At 45.2% G+C, this 18,464-nt stretch overlaps 1 protein-coding gene across 2 annotated transcripts in view; it reads left to right on the top strand.

Annotated features, from left to right (window-relative positions):
• BUD13 (BUD13 spliceosome associated protein) overlaps positions 1-18,464 on the top strand; it is a 136,811-nt gene that overhangs the window by 21,567 nt on the left and 96,780 nt on the right. Inside the window, exon 2 of one of the 2 annotated variants that reach the window (XM_085645720.1) lies at positions 14,569-14,659. The exons of the other annotated variant lie outside the window; for it this stretch is intronic. Within the exon in view, the coding sequence (XP_085501846.1) occupies positions 14,569-14,659 (91 nt within the window). The remainder of the gene's footprint in view (positions 1-14,568; positions 14,660-18,464) is intronic. 2 annotated transcript variants of the gene reach the window in all.

Genomic DNA, 18,464 nt, shown 5'->3' with positions numbered 1-18,464 from the left:
ATATTGATTGCTCCGGATTGGCCAAGAAGGGTGTGGTATACAGACCTTCTTCACCTCTCATCGCACCGTCCGCTCCGTCTCCCTCTCAGGGCAGACCTCCCCTCGCAGTCGCAAGGGCAGGTTCTACAACCCCCTCTCCAGAGCCTGCACCTTCATACCTGGAGATTAAACTGGGCAACCTGAGGTCTTTCTCTCTCCCACCAGATGTGGTGGATGTTATCTTATTGGCCAGATGACACTCTACGAAATCTGTCTATTCCTGTAGATGGGCCAAGTTTGTTAAGTGGTGTGGAGAGAGTTCTATTGATCATTAGAAGACTCATTTGTCTGATGTTCTTAGTTTTTCCCTTTCCTTGGCCCAGCTGGGTTGTGCTGTGGCGACTGTTAAGGGCTACTTCTCAGCTTTATCATCCTTCCTTTGTTTGCCAGACCAACCAGCGTTGTTTTAAGTCTCCCATAGTCATGATGTTCACTAAGGGCCCCACTAATAGCTTCCCCCCCACTCCATTTATTATGCCTCAGTGGGATTTAAATTTGGTTCTTACTTTCCTGATGGGGTCTCCTTTCGAGCCTCATCATAGTTGTTTGTTGAGGCTTCTTACTTTCAAAAAATGTTTCTGATTGCTAATACCTCTGCCAGAACAGTAAGTGAGCTTCAGGCTCTTAGTTCTAAACCTCCTTTTACCACCACTTATGTAGATCAGATGGTTCTCAGGACCAGAGCTGCTTTCCTGCCTAAGGTGGTTTCTTCTTTCCATCTAAGGCAGTCAATTACCTTACCTACTTTCTATCCTTTCCCCTCACCCTTCCAAGGAGGAGAGACTTCACTGCATGGACCCTAAGAGGGCGGTCAGCTTCTACCTGGAGAGAACCAAGGACTTAAGGCCAGACGACCAGCTCTTCATTGGGTATGTGGGAAGAATGAAGTGCAAAGCTGTCCACAAGCGAACGCTTTCCAGGTGGATCATCTTGTGCCTCAAGATCTGCTATGCCTTGGCCAAGAAGAAGCCTCCTGAAGGTATTCGAGCTCATTGCACTAGAGCTAAGTCATCTTCTTCGTCTTTGGCTAGAGGTGTCCCTGTTGCAGACATCTGCAAGGTGGCAACTGGGGCCTCCCTCCACACCTTTGCGAAGCATTACTGCTTGGATTCGGAGGTGATGAGGGATGGCCATTTTGCACGTTCTGTGCTGCAGGATCTTTTGGTATAGGTAGACGGGCACCCTCCACCGGGAGTGGGACTGCTTTGGGATTCAGTATGAAAGGTGTGGAATCCACAGGCAGATGTATCAGTATACAGTATCTGACTGTGGATTCCTCACTGACACACCCGCCTCCCCGTTGTCTGCCTTCCTATACCGAAAATAATTTTGAGATAACATTACTGGTATTTCATTGTCATTTGAAATGATATGTAGCTTGTTGCTAGGAAATGTTTAGTATTTCCAGTTTCCTTTCTGCTTTGAATAATATACAATGTATATTTGTGCATATATTGTATACTCGCGAAATGTTGTTGGTTCACCCGTTCACCTCGAAGGCACAGAAAAAAATGGGTGGAACTGACGTCAGCACGCCGACGAGGTCTTCTTATGGCTCCTATGACGTCATACCGAGTCGCGAGCGGAGCCGTGCTATTGTGACGTCCTCGTTGGCGTGGGAGAGCTATGAAAAAAGCTTCTGTGGAATGCTGGTGCAAGGGTAATTCAAAAGTGATGAATCCACAGGCAGATACTGTATCCAGCGGAAAAAGCGGTACTGAAGGTAAGTAACTTGTTCGTCTGGGGCAGAATCTGTCAGATGTCAGGTGAAACCCCATGAACCGTCTTACTAAGAATAGAATCTTTGACCTACACTTTGTGTACATTGGCTGTATGTGGGTTACACCCATAAGCTATCAGGGAGTCTGTAACCTGATATCAGGGCCGTTCCTAAACAGGATTGACCGGGACATCACCATGGGCAGAAAGAAGATCTGAAGTTTATTGAGGTAGCAGGAGTCATTCGGTGTGATGGTACAAGGTGTGAGGAAGATGGGAGGAGGGCAGCGGGGTTGATGGGGTGCTAACAATTATGCTGAGGTACATTAAGGGATGAATCCAAATTGACACCTAATGGGATGTATGAACTGCTGTCTGCGTGACATTCTCAGGCAGCTCCTTGCTGCGCCAATCTGAATATTGGCGACCGGCCCAGCTTGCCCATTGCCAAGGCCGGCAAGTTCAGGGGCGTGAAAAACATGCTGTAGAACTTGCTGCTGTTGGAGAGCGTGACTTCTGGATGTTACTATCTGACAGGTCCTTGCATTAGGCACCCCAAGTTGTTTGTGCTTACCAATGGGCAGCTGGGTGAGGCGTGTTACAACAGCACTGTTGCGTATCCCATCGTTATATAAACAGAACTATTTTATCCAGATGTATACTGCAAAATCTGAAGATGGCTGAAGAGGGTGGGGGCATTCCAGGAATAGTGGGACACAGATTTAACGCATGAATAAACAAATGCATTGAAGAATGATTGAATTCATGAATGAATAAGTGAATTATTAAATGTATAAATAAAAGCATGCATCGATATTTAAATGAATGATTAAACACCCGAATAAACGGAAGCTTAGAAAAATGACTGAATGCATGAATGAGTGGTTGAATTCATGACTTAACAAGGGAATTATTGAATGCATGGATAAACAAATGCATGGGTGATTCAATGATTAATAGAGAACATAAACAAAGTCATGCTTGAATGAATGCATGCTATATAGGACCAATGAATTATTGCCTCTGGTGTGGAATTTAATAAAATATCTACTTGTCCTTGGGGCAGGTTGCTTCATAAATCTACTTGCCCTGTAACAAAATCCACTTGTCCCATTCGTGCCATGTAGTGCAGCGACAAATTATGGCAGCAATCTCATTATGTAAGAGCTTTGATATAGCCTCTCTGATTTTGCCTGGGCTCATACCATAGTAGTGTTTGAATAAGTGCAATCCCCTTCTCCTGCCAAGTTTCCGCAGATCTACATACTGGGACTGAAGGTAGTGGCAAGCAATCGTTCCAGGGTTAGAATGCCCTTTTGAGTCTGTGCAAACCTACTAACTTGCATGTTTTAAGGGTTTTCAACAACTCTTCTATAATCTTTTCCCATACTGAGAAATGTTGGAAATTTACTCCTGACAGTGGCAGGCGTAAACCTTCCAGAGTTGGGGAAAAAAGTGGTTGGAGGTAAACTGAACTTGCAAACACTCACATTTTCGCATGAGCACATCTACACATGCCTATTTGCTCATGCAGTTCACAAATATTTTCTAGGAGTACTATTTCTTGTCCTACTTCTGTAATTTGCTGGGAATTCACGAAAAGTCATATAGCCGCAATTATTGCAAGGACAAATATCATGGGTGCACTTTTGAGACTTTCTTTAATAATTGGGTCCCTAATTTAGTCGACCATGACCTTTTGCGTTTATTAAAATCTGTCTCTCTCCCTCTCGGTATCATCTGACTTCACTGTGCGTGACAGCATTCTGCTCTTTCACAAGGAGCATATTGGCACACAAAGTAGTTTTGTTCAGTGCCAGTAACTACTTTGGTAGTGTGTGCTTTTTGAGACCAAAAACAATTTTTACTTTTGCCAATGTTTGTTATAATCGTGAGGGCCTGGCATCTACCGCACCAATAATGTTTTACAAAAACCATGCCAAAACAAGTCACACACTGACGAACCTAAAAGCTGACCACCAATTTCAGATCCACTGGCTTTCCCAATGCTTGTTTATTTTTGTTTCCCATAATCTTATTGAAACTGGTTACACAAATTTTGCATTATGAATATTTTTGAGAAATACTAGCATGCATTAACCCATTTTACTATATGATGCTGCAAAGAACTGGTACCTGAAATGTACAGTAGTTTAGCGAAATGTTTTTTTTTTTTTCCCCGCTTTCATTTTTTTATGAACATTTTATTTTGAAAGCAAAGAATCATCAATCTTGCTTTCAAGTTTCTGCAGATTTTTTCATAAAATCAGAGAGCATTCTGGGAGCATTATACATAGCCTCATATTGCTAAACTTTGAAAACGTGTGTACACATTTTTAGGTCTCGGCTGGCGTAGGCTGCGCAGACATTTTTAGGTCTCGCTGGCGAGATTTAGTGTTAGCAGGGTATTTTCAGTAAGGGGCTTTAAGCCACGCCCCTCTGTTCCATTGGCTGTCGTCACCGTTTATGCTAAACGGTGGACAGCCATTGGAACAGAGGTGTCTATGACGTTTTTGCTTTGCTTTTCGAGCCGTCCCATTTGGACAGACTCGTTTGCTTTACTTTTGCCGTAAAAGCTTGTTCCGATGTTGATGGCCACCATTTCGCGCCCTGCCTCCAGCACACACAGAAGGCGGCGGAGGGAAGGAGCAGACATGGTGCTTCCTCGCTGGGCACCAAGGAGTGGCCCGTTCAGCTGCGGTAGCGCCAGTGTGAGCCTGTGTTCTAGGGCACAGAATGAGAAGGTCCGATCGGAACTTATTTCCGGAGCTGGCCTTTAATGCTTTACTTTTCCAATTTATATGTATTTATAAAGCGCCCTGCCTCCAGCACACACGGAAGGTGGCGGAGGGGAGGAGCAGACATGGTGCTTCCTCGCTGGACACCGAGGAGCGACCCGTTCAGCTGCAGCGGCGCCAGTGTGAGCCCGTGTTCTAGGGCACGGAATGAGAAGCTCCGATCGGTTCTCATTCCAAGAGCTGGCCTTTAACGCTTTACTTTTCAAATATATATTTATAAAGTGCGGCACGCTAAGCTTTGTATTCGTGGCGGCCGCACACTTATCTCCCTATTTGGCGTTATTACAAGGATTTTTCCTGGCTCAGCGCGGCCCCCGCCGTTTCACAGAAGCTCGGTCTCCTCCCGCTGCTCTTGCGGGTGTGAGAGCTCACCTGGTATTGCCTTTCACACCCTCTCCTCAGTCTCCACCTAAATGCTGCTTCCCCCTGCTTGCTTAGTTTGTAACCACAAAAATGCTAACTATTACAAACGTGTAACTCCATGGGGGGTCCTTACACCGAGCCCGCACGTCAGCCATCGGTTCGTGTTTCACCAATTCACCTCAAGGTGGGTCCCTTTTGCAGTGTGGGGGCTAACGCACTCAATTTACTTATTTATTGAAGGACGTTTGTAAAGCGCTTACATGCCACCAAGCGGTGACTTCTGAGCGCTGTGAGGATTGGAAGCAAAGAGAAGAAAGGACAGAAAAGGCGGGGGGTTTAGATGATATTAGTAGATGGAAGGGAAGTTTAAACTGTTCGTTATGCTGAGTGGAAACAAGGAAAGAGTGAAACCCTTTGCACAGATCGCCTTGCAGATGGTGGGTACAATACCCAGCAAGTGGGACCATTTACATGTCTCTCCTGAACTGGCGGCGGTTTGTAGACTTCCTACGTCCCTCGATACAAGTTGCCGTGTTTCACTCGCTCTGGTAGCTCTGGGTGAAGTAACGCACTCCGCACTTACAAGTGTTTTAGTGCCTGGAACTTTCGGGTGTGAAATCTTCAGGCCCGATAATCCATTCAAGAGACACGGCGACCACTCAGAGAGGCGCCGGGGCTGAAGCTTTAAACTCTGCTACCCACTATGTGCTACAGTCGGGCGTGCGACCATTGAATGCCCCCACCACAGGCACAAGAGGGACCATCATCCCTGCACCCCACTGGACACCCCCCACACCATCACCAGCAGACCGTAGACAATGTCAGCCTTTTGATTTCCACCAACATGGTGAAAATCTACTCAGACAATCAGACAGTAATTCTAGGTACAAGCAGTTATTTCTCATTTCAGGAATGCCCCCACCCCCGTACTCCCATGCCCCCGTCCTGTATCGCCTCTGCACATTGAGCCCAGGTACCTCAGTGAAGGTGGAGGATGCTCCGGGCCCACAGCCTGGGTTGGGATTGTGCAGTGCTTGTTGGTTTCCCAAAAACCTTGCAGCTGACCTTTGGGGCTTTGCTAATGAGTGGTGGTTAGAGATTGCCGTGACACTGGAGACCATGGTACGGCCAGCTGATGGATGAAAGGAAGCCGCAGAGCATATCCGAGGCCGGCCCTGGGGAGCAACGCTCGTTAATTAAAGACTCAGCAGGCGAGAGGGGGTGGCGACCAACGTGCCATTCCAGGTGTGTGTGTGTGTGTGTGTAGGAGGGGGGTCATGCGAGTGCGTGTACGTGTCTGCCTGTGTTTTTATGAACTGTGAATGTGTGCGCGTCCATATGTGTTCGTCTGCATGCTTGCGTGTGCCAATGTGTATATAAAGCTGTGTGGATGCGCACGTTCAGATATATATGCATGTTTCTGTGTGTGTGTATAAGCACATGCTTGTGTTTATATGTTTCTGTGTGCCTCCACGTGTGTAAGCGTTTGTCTGTTTCCTGGTGTTTCTCTGCATTTGATCCCACCCACTACCCCCCCCGAGCTGTTATCTTTCAGAGTTGTTAGCTGATCAGCAGTGCTGGCTACCGTTTCCGACAATCATGAGTAAAAATCACCGAGAAATGCACATTCACACAATCGGAGAAAAAAAATCACATGACGTCAAATAAATTATCAAGAAACATCCATATAAAAATCTCACGGGCCAGAGATACACACAATCAGAAAAAATATCTTATGAACAGAGAAACAAAGGCAAAACAATGAAATAATAAGAGAGATGGTCAAGAGAAACAGGCACAAACAGAAAGAATCCAATGTAAAATCAGAGAAACAGTCACAAAGGAATCCAATAGAAAATCACCGCAAGAGTCACATAAAAGCACGCAGACCAGCTTACAAACACTTTCTAAATCAGGCACAATTCGGATACATCATATTTAACCCAGTCACTTCCGCCAACATGTCCCCGAAAGCGGGTCATCCAAGGCCTACATTTACAACTGCGGACAGCTAGGCTGCTGCAGCAGGCGCAGTAACCCACTGAGCTATTTCACCTCCCATGGAGTTATGGCAGACAAAGCACTGAGTGTACACTAGTGTAAATGCAATAGGTTTCACATTGAAACTTTTTTGTAGCAATTGCCGTATTAAATTACAATGCGTTTGATTTGTTTTACAAAAGAAAAAAAAAGAAAAAACAATGTCATTTACAATGTCAATAGCTCGAAATAATGTCAGTGCAAGACCTATTGCATTGTAAATGCTTGGCATTAGTAAATATTCAAGCCGAACGAATCCATCCTAGACAGAACGAGTTTGACTACAATTTGATCCAAACACCCCGCCTGCCAAATCCCTTCCGCCAATAATATATGTCGGCTGTGCAAATCCTCCTCTTCACACAAGCTGGAAAGCCACTCTCTGTAGGGTTAAGCTCCAGTTGACTTGTGCCATATCAGCTCCTCACTGGGGGCCATAAGGGAGTTGACATTTTTAATTAAGTTAAAGCCATTTGCTTTGCTAATGGTATTGTATAGCAAAGCAAATGGCTTTAACTTAATAAAAGGCGAGACCTATTGCATTTTTAATGCTTGTTTTATAGTGGAACCACTGTCAGTGAGGCAGTCAGAGCTTACAACATTTACTTAGAGCGCTTACACTACTACAAAAGGCTTTCAATTAATGACCCATAAATACAAGTTTGGACAGCATTAACATATGGACCAAAATATTACCTTAACTGCAGACAGTTCCCTTCCCTGATCCATAATGTGATACTGCAAACTGGCAGCCAAGGGGTTTGTTCTGCAGGGGGATGGGCCTACTTGTCGCAAGGACAGAATACAGATGAAAACATGTTGCCCTTGACCCCAAACAATATGTCCTGGGCGTCAGGCTATAGGAATTCCACATCCCTGTGACTTCATAAATGAATGGATGAATTGATGTACATGCGACTAAGTGATTGAATGCTTGAATGGATGAAGGAAATGTTGACAGCATGTTTGAAATAATTGCTTGGTGCATTAAAAAAATAAATGTTTAAGTATATCTCTAAAGTAAATGATGGCATTTATTTGTGTAGTACACCTCTGTAAAGTCAACCTCCTTGTGGCAAGGCTGGCTTGAATTGTACAATAGAAACAACACTGCTACACAGGTCATTGCCACCTTCCATTTTTCATCTTGCCCCACTCATACACCTTCACTCCGTGTTGCCTCCCACCCTCCCGCCAGCAGTAAGCAAACAAGCATTTGCAATGCAATAGGTCTCACATTTACGTGAGTGTGATCTATTGGCATTGTAAATTACAATGCCTTTTGTTTATGTTTTTAAAACATAAATAAAAGGCTTTGCCATTTACAATGCCAATAACGTAAACTTTCACAAATGTGAGACCTATTGCATTCCAAATGCTTGTTTGTAAAAGCGCTCCATACCACGCTTTAACTTTAATGGCAGACACGCCCCTTCCTTCAGATGACCTGCGTCTAAAGAAAGGTGCGTGGCCACCATTAAAGTGAAAGCGCGGTATGGGGCGCTTCTACAAAAAAAAGCATTTGTTTGTCAAGTTGCCAAACAATATTTTTGTTTGTTTGTAAAAGCGCCCCATGCCGCTTTTAATGTCAGCCACGCCCCTTTCTTTAAGACACCGCTCGTCTAACGAAAGGGGTGGCCACCATTAAAGTAAAGCGGTACAAAAGGGGGTGGTGATGGACGGAGCATCAGAACCAATCAAACACTCACACCCAGTCAACAGATCTGGGTTTGATCCATCACCGTTCTTTAGCCCACTCTGCCACCCCAGTTCGGACATGGCCATATGCAAATCAGTCTGACCCTGTGCCTCATGGGAACAGTCCAGCCCGAACTGCCAAGCCATGTCTTCCCTGGCCTGAAAACAAGCTTCCTAGGACCGGTTTCTGGCATTTCAGCCGTCTTCAGCCAGGCTTGCTTGAATCCAGTGGCAAAGTGAGCAAGGGACTTTTGTACCACCATTAAAGTAAAAGCACGGTATGGGGCGCTTTTAAAAAAAAAAAAAGAAAAGTAGCTAGCCCCGCAAGGTGACGAGTGGTTCCTCATTGGAGGGGACTTCAATTTGGTATGGGACCCGGAGATTGATCGCAGTGCGACTTCCTTTCAGGAAGTGGGGGCAATATCAGCGGCCCTGAAGAAGGATATCACGGTTTTGGACTTGGTATACGCGTGGCGGTATAAATTTCCGGACACACAAGACCATTCTTTCTTTTCCCACGTTCACCGCTCACACTCATGCATAGATTAATTCTTTCTGTCACACTCCCTCCTCTGGACACTTGAATTGGCAAGTATCTCTAACATATTTATCTTGGACCATGCACACCCCAAGACTCTAACGGGGATTGGGAGGGCACTCCGCTCTGCACCGCTTTGGAGGCTTCCCCTCCCCATATCCTACACGACCCAGTCAAAGTTGTGGAGCTCCGGCAGGAGATACAACCCTATTTCGAGACTAACGCTCGCCCCAACACTAAGAAGCACACCTTGTGAGATGCCTTCAAGGTGACTATCCGGGGCACTATCACATCATCACAATTGCTCGCGCTCGGGAAGCCCAGCTGGTGGAAACTGGGCTAGCCAAAGACATTAAGACCCTGGAGTGTTTAGACCATGCTGTTCCCTCAAGACAACATAAAAAGCAGTTAGCTTTACTAAGGGGCCAACTACAGGCGATGACGGTAAACAAAGCGGGGCGCTCACTCCTCACACTAAAACAAAAATAGTACGAAGGAGGGGACAAGGTTGGCTGTCTTCTGGCCTATTGTATCCGATCCCAAATCTCCCGAACTCATATCTCTTAAGATTAAAAATGAGGATGGTATGTGGACCACCTCTGAAACCGACAAACATCGGGCATTTCATAGATTTTACTCCACCCTCTTATGACTGAGGGGATACGTCCCCAGCTGCGATGGGGCCCTTCCTTGTTTCTTGTCCATGGCCCCCCTATACTTGACTCACGCCCATAGCTTGGAAACCCAGTTTACACTAGATGAGGTGCACCGGGCGCTGAAAGACCTGCCGATGGGCAACACCCTGGGTCCAGATGGGTTTACGGTGTCCTTCTATCGCTTATTCTTGCCCCAAATATAGGATCGCCTTCTAAATCTTTGTAATTTTTTTTTCTTCTAGCACTAGGCTGACACCTACGATGACCATTGCTGAGATAGTTTTAATACCCGGACCAGGGAAGGACCGACTGCTCTGTGCATCATATTGGCCCATCTCCCTCCTCAACACAGATGCCAAGATCTACACCAAGATCCTGGCAAACCGATTGGAGCCCTACCTTCGAGGCCTGGCTGATCCCAACCAGGTTGGGTTCATTCGCCAGCGACAGGGAGTGGACAATATCCGGTGCCTTGCCTACTTGATGGAAAAGGTCCAGTGACTGGATATCACGGCGTGCCTCCTCTCCCTGGACACCGAGAAAGCCTTTGACAGGGTGGATTGGTCCTTTCTTGAAGCGGTGCTGCGAAAGATTGGGCTTGGGCCGAATAGGATATCCTGGATAGTGGCATCATATGTCGCTCCCACCATGCACATCCGGGTCAATGGTCTTCTTTCTGCTCCAGTGAAAATCCGCAGGGGTACTTGACAGGGATGCCCACTGTCCCCTCTACTGTTCGCTTTAGCAGTGAAACCCCTGGCGATAGTGATTTGCCAAGCGTCCGATATTAAGGATATTCCCTTTGGCGGCGACAAGCACAAAGTCGCGCTATTTTCGGATGACCTCTTGCTGACCTTGGACAATCCCAACGACTCATTCCCTGCCTTAATCTCGCTTCTTCGTACATTTGTGCAAATCTCTGGTCTCAAGATCAACACTGCCAAATCGCAGGCATTGAACTTAACACTTTCGCCACAGGAGATATTGGAACTGCAGTCACTTGCTCCTTTTCAATGGGCGACCTGCTCGATCCGGTATCTGGGTCACAAAGTGACACCCACGCTGGCTTCTTGGTCCCAACCTAACTGGCCTGAATGTCGACGCACTGTCTTGGAGGATCTGAGGTGCTGGAGGCCACTTCCTATGGCGTGGCTCGGGCGCCTTAACGGGTTGAAGATGTCGATACTTCCAAAAGTGCTCTATCTTTTCCAGACCCTTCCCACGCCCATTACCCAAATAGCTATCAAGGGCCTTCAGAGGAATATAAACTCCTTTATTTGAGGGACAGGACCGTCCACTATTCTCCAACAAAATACTTATTCTACCCCAGGATGGGGGGGAGACTTGCCTATCCCAGTCTGCTGGTTTATTACTGGGCTGCCCATCTCTGCTACGTTTCATAATTGGTAGTCCGCAAGAGCGAAAAACAATGGTTCCATATGGACAGAGCGGTAGCATGTAGACCTCGCTGGGACTTGGCCTGCGTACCAAAAAGGCTAAAACCTCTTAGTGCTTACATTGCCACTCCCACAAAAACTGGATATATGGGACAAGCTTGCTGTCACTAGGGGCCTCACTTCCTTCCCCATCCATTCGACCTGACCCCACTGCCACCCCCCAGTGACACGATCATAACCTCTCAGCGCCCATTCTCATACATCCATGCTTCCCTCCAACTATGGTTAGATGCTGGGTGACGACCTTTAAGGGCCCCAGCCCTCCTCACATCTTCCTTACTCCCCTTTTTCCCCCCCTGTTATCTCTTTGTTCTTATTTTTCTTCTTGGTCTGGCTGTACAATGTGACCGCAACGGTATCCTACCTCTGGATTGCAACCCACTTCTTAACTCTGGTGGTGTAGCCCCTCTACCTAGCATGCGGTGATCAGTGGCTTCCATTCCTTGCACTATCAGCCCAGAAGCAATAGATCTTTCATAGCGATATCACTGGGTGGGTCTGTTGAAATTGCTACATAGCTTCATGGTGACATAGAGTATGCCACAACCGCATGATCAAGAATAAAATGTTACCTTACGGGATTGCATGATGGGCCTTTTCTCTCTCCTGCCTACTTATTATTGATGGCTTGCTCTATGTGCGGTGTCGTTTGAAATTGGGGCATCTGCCTGGACTCAATAGACATTTCCACATACCTGCATCCACTGTACCGCGATAAGATCACTTAGGACGCTGTGGGTTATTGGAGGTGTATTAGCAGGATTCGTTAAGATACTGTACAACTGATGAAAATGCTATATGTGTGATAACTGTTCTTACAGTCATTTGAAAACTGTAGAACAGATTTGAAGGGGAAAAAAGCATTTGTTAATCAGCATAGCACGAGCAGAAGTGCTGCGCTGTGCAGGGAGCATTTTTGAAAGCTAAAGCGCAGGGTCCATGATCGGGCGCCACACGGTCATGAAAACAGGGTGGGTTAGGGAGAGCCTGTCGTGCCTGCAAAAGCAAGTAGATTAAACACCTTAAAGAAAATTATGCTCAAAGACTAGATAAAACAGACCGTGTAACAACACAAGTAAAAAGTCCAGTCCTCATGGGAGGTTACAAAAATAAACAAGGCGTTACTAAGGAGGGATTAACAAAACTATTAATGAATCAGAAGCAATCATTTAGAAAGGACAGTAGCAGGAGCCAATTGAAAAGATAGGCAGAGAGTGGGCGGAGCTTCAAGTCCATACCTGAATACAGCATGCCTCGCAGAGCAGCGCATGCGTTGCCCAGGCTCGACCATAGGTCTCTGCAATACAAGAGCTATTGGCTTTGGTAATGTCTTTTAGCCAAGTTGTGTAGCAGTGTCATAGCTCTGTTTTCCCTGACTTTCAGCCGTGTTGAACAACAGACATGATGCTACACAACATGGCTAAAAGACATTGACACTGATAAAGCCAATAGCTCTAGCATTGCAGAGCCATGTTGACTTTGTCAATGCTTGTTTTATGGTAAGTCCCTACCTCCATTATCTTTTATGGGAGGATGTTGCATTACCAAGATTGGCCATGTGTAGTGCATGATTTACTGCAGAAGTGTAAGTTACTATAAAATTGCGGTTTATGACTACCGAAAAGTTTACGTTACCTTTGTGAGTCAGCCCCTGTTTACCTTCAGCTCTGTCATTGACAACTTTGCAATTGTTACATTTAACATTTTGTTGATTTCAGTTTCATTTCAAAAAAGGTTTGAGGTAATGCTGGAAAGATTAAGAGTGCAAGTAACGTTTAGGATTTAGGCGAATAATTGTTTTTTAATAGTTTCTTGAGTTTTCAATAACGAATCACTCGGTGATAATTTACAGCCATGTGTGTAAAAAAAAGTATTTTATTAAGGTTTTGCCATTCATATTTGAAATATATATAAAATGATATGACCGCCCTCATCGCCGCCACAGACGACATCAGGCGCCAACTCGACAATGGCGAAACATCAGCCCTCATCCTCCTGGACCTGTCAGCCGCCTTCGACACGGTCTACCACCACACTCTAAAAACCGCCTTCAAGAAGCCGGAATCCAAGAGAAGGCTTTCGACTGGACCACGTCCTTCCTCTCCGGCAGAACCCAGAGAGTCCGCCTCCCACCCTTCCGTTCCGAAGCCACCGACATCATCTGCGGCGTCCCCCAGGGTTCATCCCTCAGCCTGACGCTGTTCAACGTCTACATGGCCCGCCTCGCACAAGTGGCCCGCCAGCACGACCTTAACATCATCTCCTATGCCGACGACACCCAGCTCATCTTCTCCCTCACCAAGGACCCGTACACCGCCAAAACCAACCTCCACGAAGGCATGAAGGCCGTCGCCGACTGGATGAGGAGCAGCCGTCTGAAACTGAACTTGGACAAAACGGAGGTCCTCATCCTCGGACCCACCCCCTCAGCCTGGGACGACTCGTGGTGGCCGACCACGCTGGGGAGGGCGCCGACACCCACCGACCATGCGTGTAACCTAGGATTTGTCCTCGACTCCTCCCTCTCCATGGCGAAGCAGGTCAACGCCGTTTCCTCCTCCTTCTACAACACCCTCCGCATGCTCCTCTGGATCTACAAGTGGATCCCGACCGAAACAAGAAGAACGGTGACGCAGGCCCTCGTCAGCAGCAGGCTAGACTATGGCAACGCACTCTACGCAGGAATCCAAGCCAAACACATGCGTCAACTACAACGCATCCAAAACGCCTCCGCCCGACTGATCCTCAACGTGCCCCGCCGCAGCCATATCACCCCCCACCTGAGAGACCTGCACTGGCTCCCCGTTGACAAGAGGATCCCCTTCAACCTCCTCACCCACGCACACAAAGCACTCCACAATGCCGGACCAGCCTACCTGAACAGCAGACTCAACTTCTACACCCCCCACCCACCAGCTCCGCTCTGCGAACCTTGCCCTCACCACGGTCCCCCGCATCCAACGAAAGACCTCCGGCGGCAGATCCTTCTCTTACCTCGCCGCCAAGACCTGGAACACCATGCCGACCCACCTACGGCAGACTCAAGACCTACTCACCTTCAGAAGGCTCCTCAAGACCTGGCTCTTCGAGCAGTGGTGGCAGCCCCCTCCCCTCCATAGCGCCTTGAGACCCTCACGGGTGTGTAGCGCGCTTTACAAGTACCTTGATTGATTGATATGATAGAGCTTTTAACATATTTGCGGCTGGGGTACATTAATCTCTTCTAAGGTTTTTTCTTTTTTTTGCTCTTCTTCCGACAGCATGCGCATTGTGGATGATGATGAAGAGAGTTGGAAAGAGCCTGAAATCAAAAAGGATAACGCTTTAGATGAAGAGGAGGATTTACCAGTGGTAAGGACATGTCAATCACACAATCAATTCTTCCTTTTCTTAATTGTGTCTAAGCCCAGACTGCACAGGTGTGCGAGTGGCTAAACTTCTAAGTTCCTCAGATCTGTGATTACATCCCTTCTGCGGTACACCTGGGCAACATTTCAATTATGCTAGAGTAATCTGGGCAGTCCTGGTAATTTCACACTACTCTTTTCAAACGAAATTACAGAAAATAAAGAGATTGCGCCCGCTCATGCAATTATGAGTAATTTGGCTCAAAATTCCTACCACAGGAGAATAGAAACAATAAACTCAGCGAGTGTGAACGGTTGCCGGTTGGCTGCTGATGTTCTGTTGTATTAAGTTAGTGCAATTTCTTAAAGCAAAGTACATCCTCTGATTAATTTTGGGTGCAAAGATGCATTTTGCACTTAGAAAATAGATCTAAAGGCTGGGTTCCACTCCTTGTATGATCTTACTTAATTCTGCTGTAATTACATTGCATAAAACTGCACAAGTTGCGCTCCCCCATATTCTGCAGTCAATTAAACATGGCATCAGTGGAAAAGATAGGATAAAGTTACAAAAAGTTACCCAATTTGTCGAAGGTTTACAGACGCTCCAAGCATTCCATAAATACTGGTATTACAGTGAATTGGAGGGGTAGTAATTACATCCTGTAAAGGATCCCAAGCAGCATATCCATTTGAGATACGCTAGTTTTTTTTCTTCTAATAAGCACATTTTTTGTTGTTGTCTTTTTCGTTGTTAAATTAATTTTTACCTTAAATAGTCAAAGTGAATCAGTAATAAATTTCAATTTATTGTATGTAAATTCTCTATACATATAACTACCACAAATAAAACATATTTGTTAAATCAACGAATAGGTCAGCGATAGCACAATGAGACAAAACCGCAGCCAGCATAAAAGAAGAGGGACTCTGCTCAGACTTTGTCTTATTACCATGTCCAGCCTCAAAGTGATGACGTCATGTTTTCCCCCCATCATCAACAAATACAACCTGGAATATATTTGCCCATATTTGTTATCTATGGGCAAGAAGGCAAACCGTAGTGCTAGAAAGGATGTGTATTGGTAATTCTTATTGTACTGATGTGTTAAGACCCAAGAACGGATTCTCGTGGTCTTGTGGTAGGGACAGAACATATTCTCGTGACTTTACAACTGTAATAATAGAGAACTATGACATAGGAGCAGAGACCTGGTTCTCGTGAATTCAATGTGCACCAGCAAAGTAGAACGCATTTTGATACCTCATGCCTTTTAACTAACACCACCCTACCTACTCCTTTGTAGCATCTTTAAACCCATTAATTAGATTTTTCACTAATCTCAAAATGAGAACATTTTAATTAATGTTGTTTTTGTAGCGCCCTAACGTTTTATTTCTTCCTAACATCTGTTCTCTGTACTGGTTTCTCTGCACTGGTATTTATCTGATCACCTTTTGTTTTTAATGACTTAACCATATAGCAAAGAACTGTTGATTTCTGTTCCAAAGTGTCAAACAAGCAAATAACTGAATTTTGCAGCATCCACCCAGTACAAGGTGTACTAATTCTTATGCACCTCACATTGCAGGACAACTGATCTATTATGTAATGCCGTTGTGATAGGAGAATAGAGCTATAGTAGCACCATGGAAGGGGAAAGGTACTGATTAATGTAGCACTGGCATGACGAGAATCCAGAATGGTTTATCATGATAAGAGAGTAGAAATTGATGTTATGGTATTGGTCTTGTAGCGACAGTGTTGTTCTTATGATAGCTGCAACTTGAAATGCCCGACCCCAAAACTGTCTGACCCTTTGCAACACCTTTCCAATCGTAGGACCATTGAAGTTGAATTCGGGATAACTCTGAAGCTTCAAATTCTAATGCTTCAGTGTACCGGCCTGGCGCCTTCACCGTAAAATCACCGGCTAATAATGACAAGCCGTGTGGTATTCACTACACAATCTAAAACAATACTTGACAATAGAATATATTGCAGAAGTAACCAAATGCAGGCACACTTTACCTGAATTCAATTACCAGCTTAAAAACATCCTAGCCTAACATCTGTGGGCCTTCATAGCAGGGCACATACGTCACACTAACAAGTTCCCAACAGTGCAAACAACATTTTTGATTGATCAGTGTTTTTGAGAAAGGTCTGCTATGGCTGATAAAAGCTTATTTGAATTTTTTGATTATTGTGCATCTACTGCGAACTAAATGGTGTGTAGGCACGTACAATGCAGACTCCTACAGCTGCAGAAGGAACCATTAGTGTTATACAAGAAAATCAAAACATGCTTTTTCTATGTGTCATATATTATTAACAACAGAGTCATTATCGTCAGCTCTGTAATATATTTGTAGAAGGAGATGGCCGACCCACTAAATCAAAGCATCAAAGAAGAAGCATAGAACAGTTTGGTGCCCTGCCAGAGAAGCAGTGCAGACTGCCGTGATTTGCATGTCCAAGATGGAGACTGCACCTCACTTATTAAATCTTTTCGGGGAGTCCGCTACGGATGTATTTTGGCCCCTTTCCTTTTTTACTCTATATAAATGGCATTGATGACAACCTAACAAATTGTGGCAAGTATGTGCGGCAAATTAGGAAGCGACCTATCCCAGTTCTCTTATATGCGGATGATGCCATTCTTATTGCAAGCACAGCAAACCGGCTACAGTTTTTGTTGGATGGGGTTGCCTCCTTTATAAATCTGCTTGACTTAAGAGCAAATATGTCCAAGTATTACACCATGGCCTCAGGTCCTAGGCAAACTAGGGTCAAAACACACGAAATTACGACCTTATTGATATATAGTGTTAAAATGTTAACTATTTGGGCATCCCCTTTGATGAGCTACTACTCGCCTACTCAATATTAGGTCTTTGCAATTTTAGAGAGCTGTTGATGCAGTTTTTAGATTTGCATCAAGGTTCCGCCATAGACCTGTGAAGGAACTTACTTTAAATTTATATGTAAAAATGTTCTGCAGTGGCCTTCTATGGAGCTGGTGTATGGGGACATACTAACTCTTCTTTACTTCAGAAAACTGGAGACGCATTTCTATGGAAACTGCTAGCAATACCAAGGACTCCTTCAAACGTAATTTGTCACCCCGAAGTAGAGGTAGATTAGCTGGGGGATCTCATTGGATTGGCACCAACCAGATTCAGGACTATCAAAATCGCTTTTGATTGACTGCTTGGCCCATGATAATGTACTTCGAATTCCTTGGTTTTTATATCTCAAACTTACTTTTTCTGATATGGGAGTCCCCTATTATTCTGATAACCCTGGAGTCTTAGATACTGTTTCTAAAGATATTATGAAAAAAACATTTCTAATATATATGGATAGGATGTGCTATTTAAAGGCAGAATCGTTGAGGACAGTGACTGCGTGCTCATTCCTATGTATCCTCATAGGGCCTGAACTGTATCTGACTCTTATACAAAATTTTCAATATAGATTTTTATCTTACCCGTTTTAGACTCCGCACTTTGCTCTTTTTAATTGCTTTCCCGATATAAGGCAAATGGTTTGATTCACTCCTCATATGTTATTGTACCAACCCCCAAGCACGAGGAACTTTGCTATTTTTCACAATTTATAGTGTTCCGCGCAGATGTTTTTTGGTACCCCCATTTCCGTGCGGCTAACATTCAACAACCTCACGCTGCTTTATTATATTTACAGAAACTAACCTCTCCCGACATATGCTATGTTGTTAAAAATTGATCAAAGATGCACTTATCATAAGGAAGCGCTATGGGACTTCTGTATTCTTGTAATTTTA

Source organism: Triturus cristatus, chromosome 3_1 (genome assembly GCF_964204655.1).
Source record: "Triturus cristatus chromosome 3_1, aTriCri1.1, whole genome shotgun sequence".
Lineage (NCBI taxonomy): Eukaryota > Metazoa > Chordata > Amphibia > Caudata > Salamandridae > Triturus > Triturus cristatus.
The sequence above is the reverse complement of the archived record's forward strand: the minus strand, read 5'-3'. Positions and strand labels throughout refer to the sequence as shown.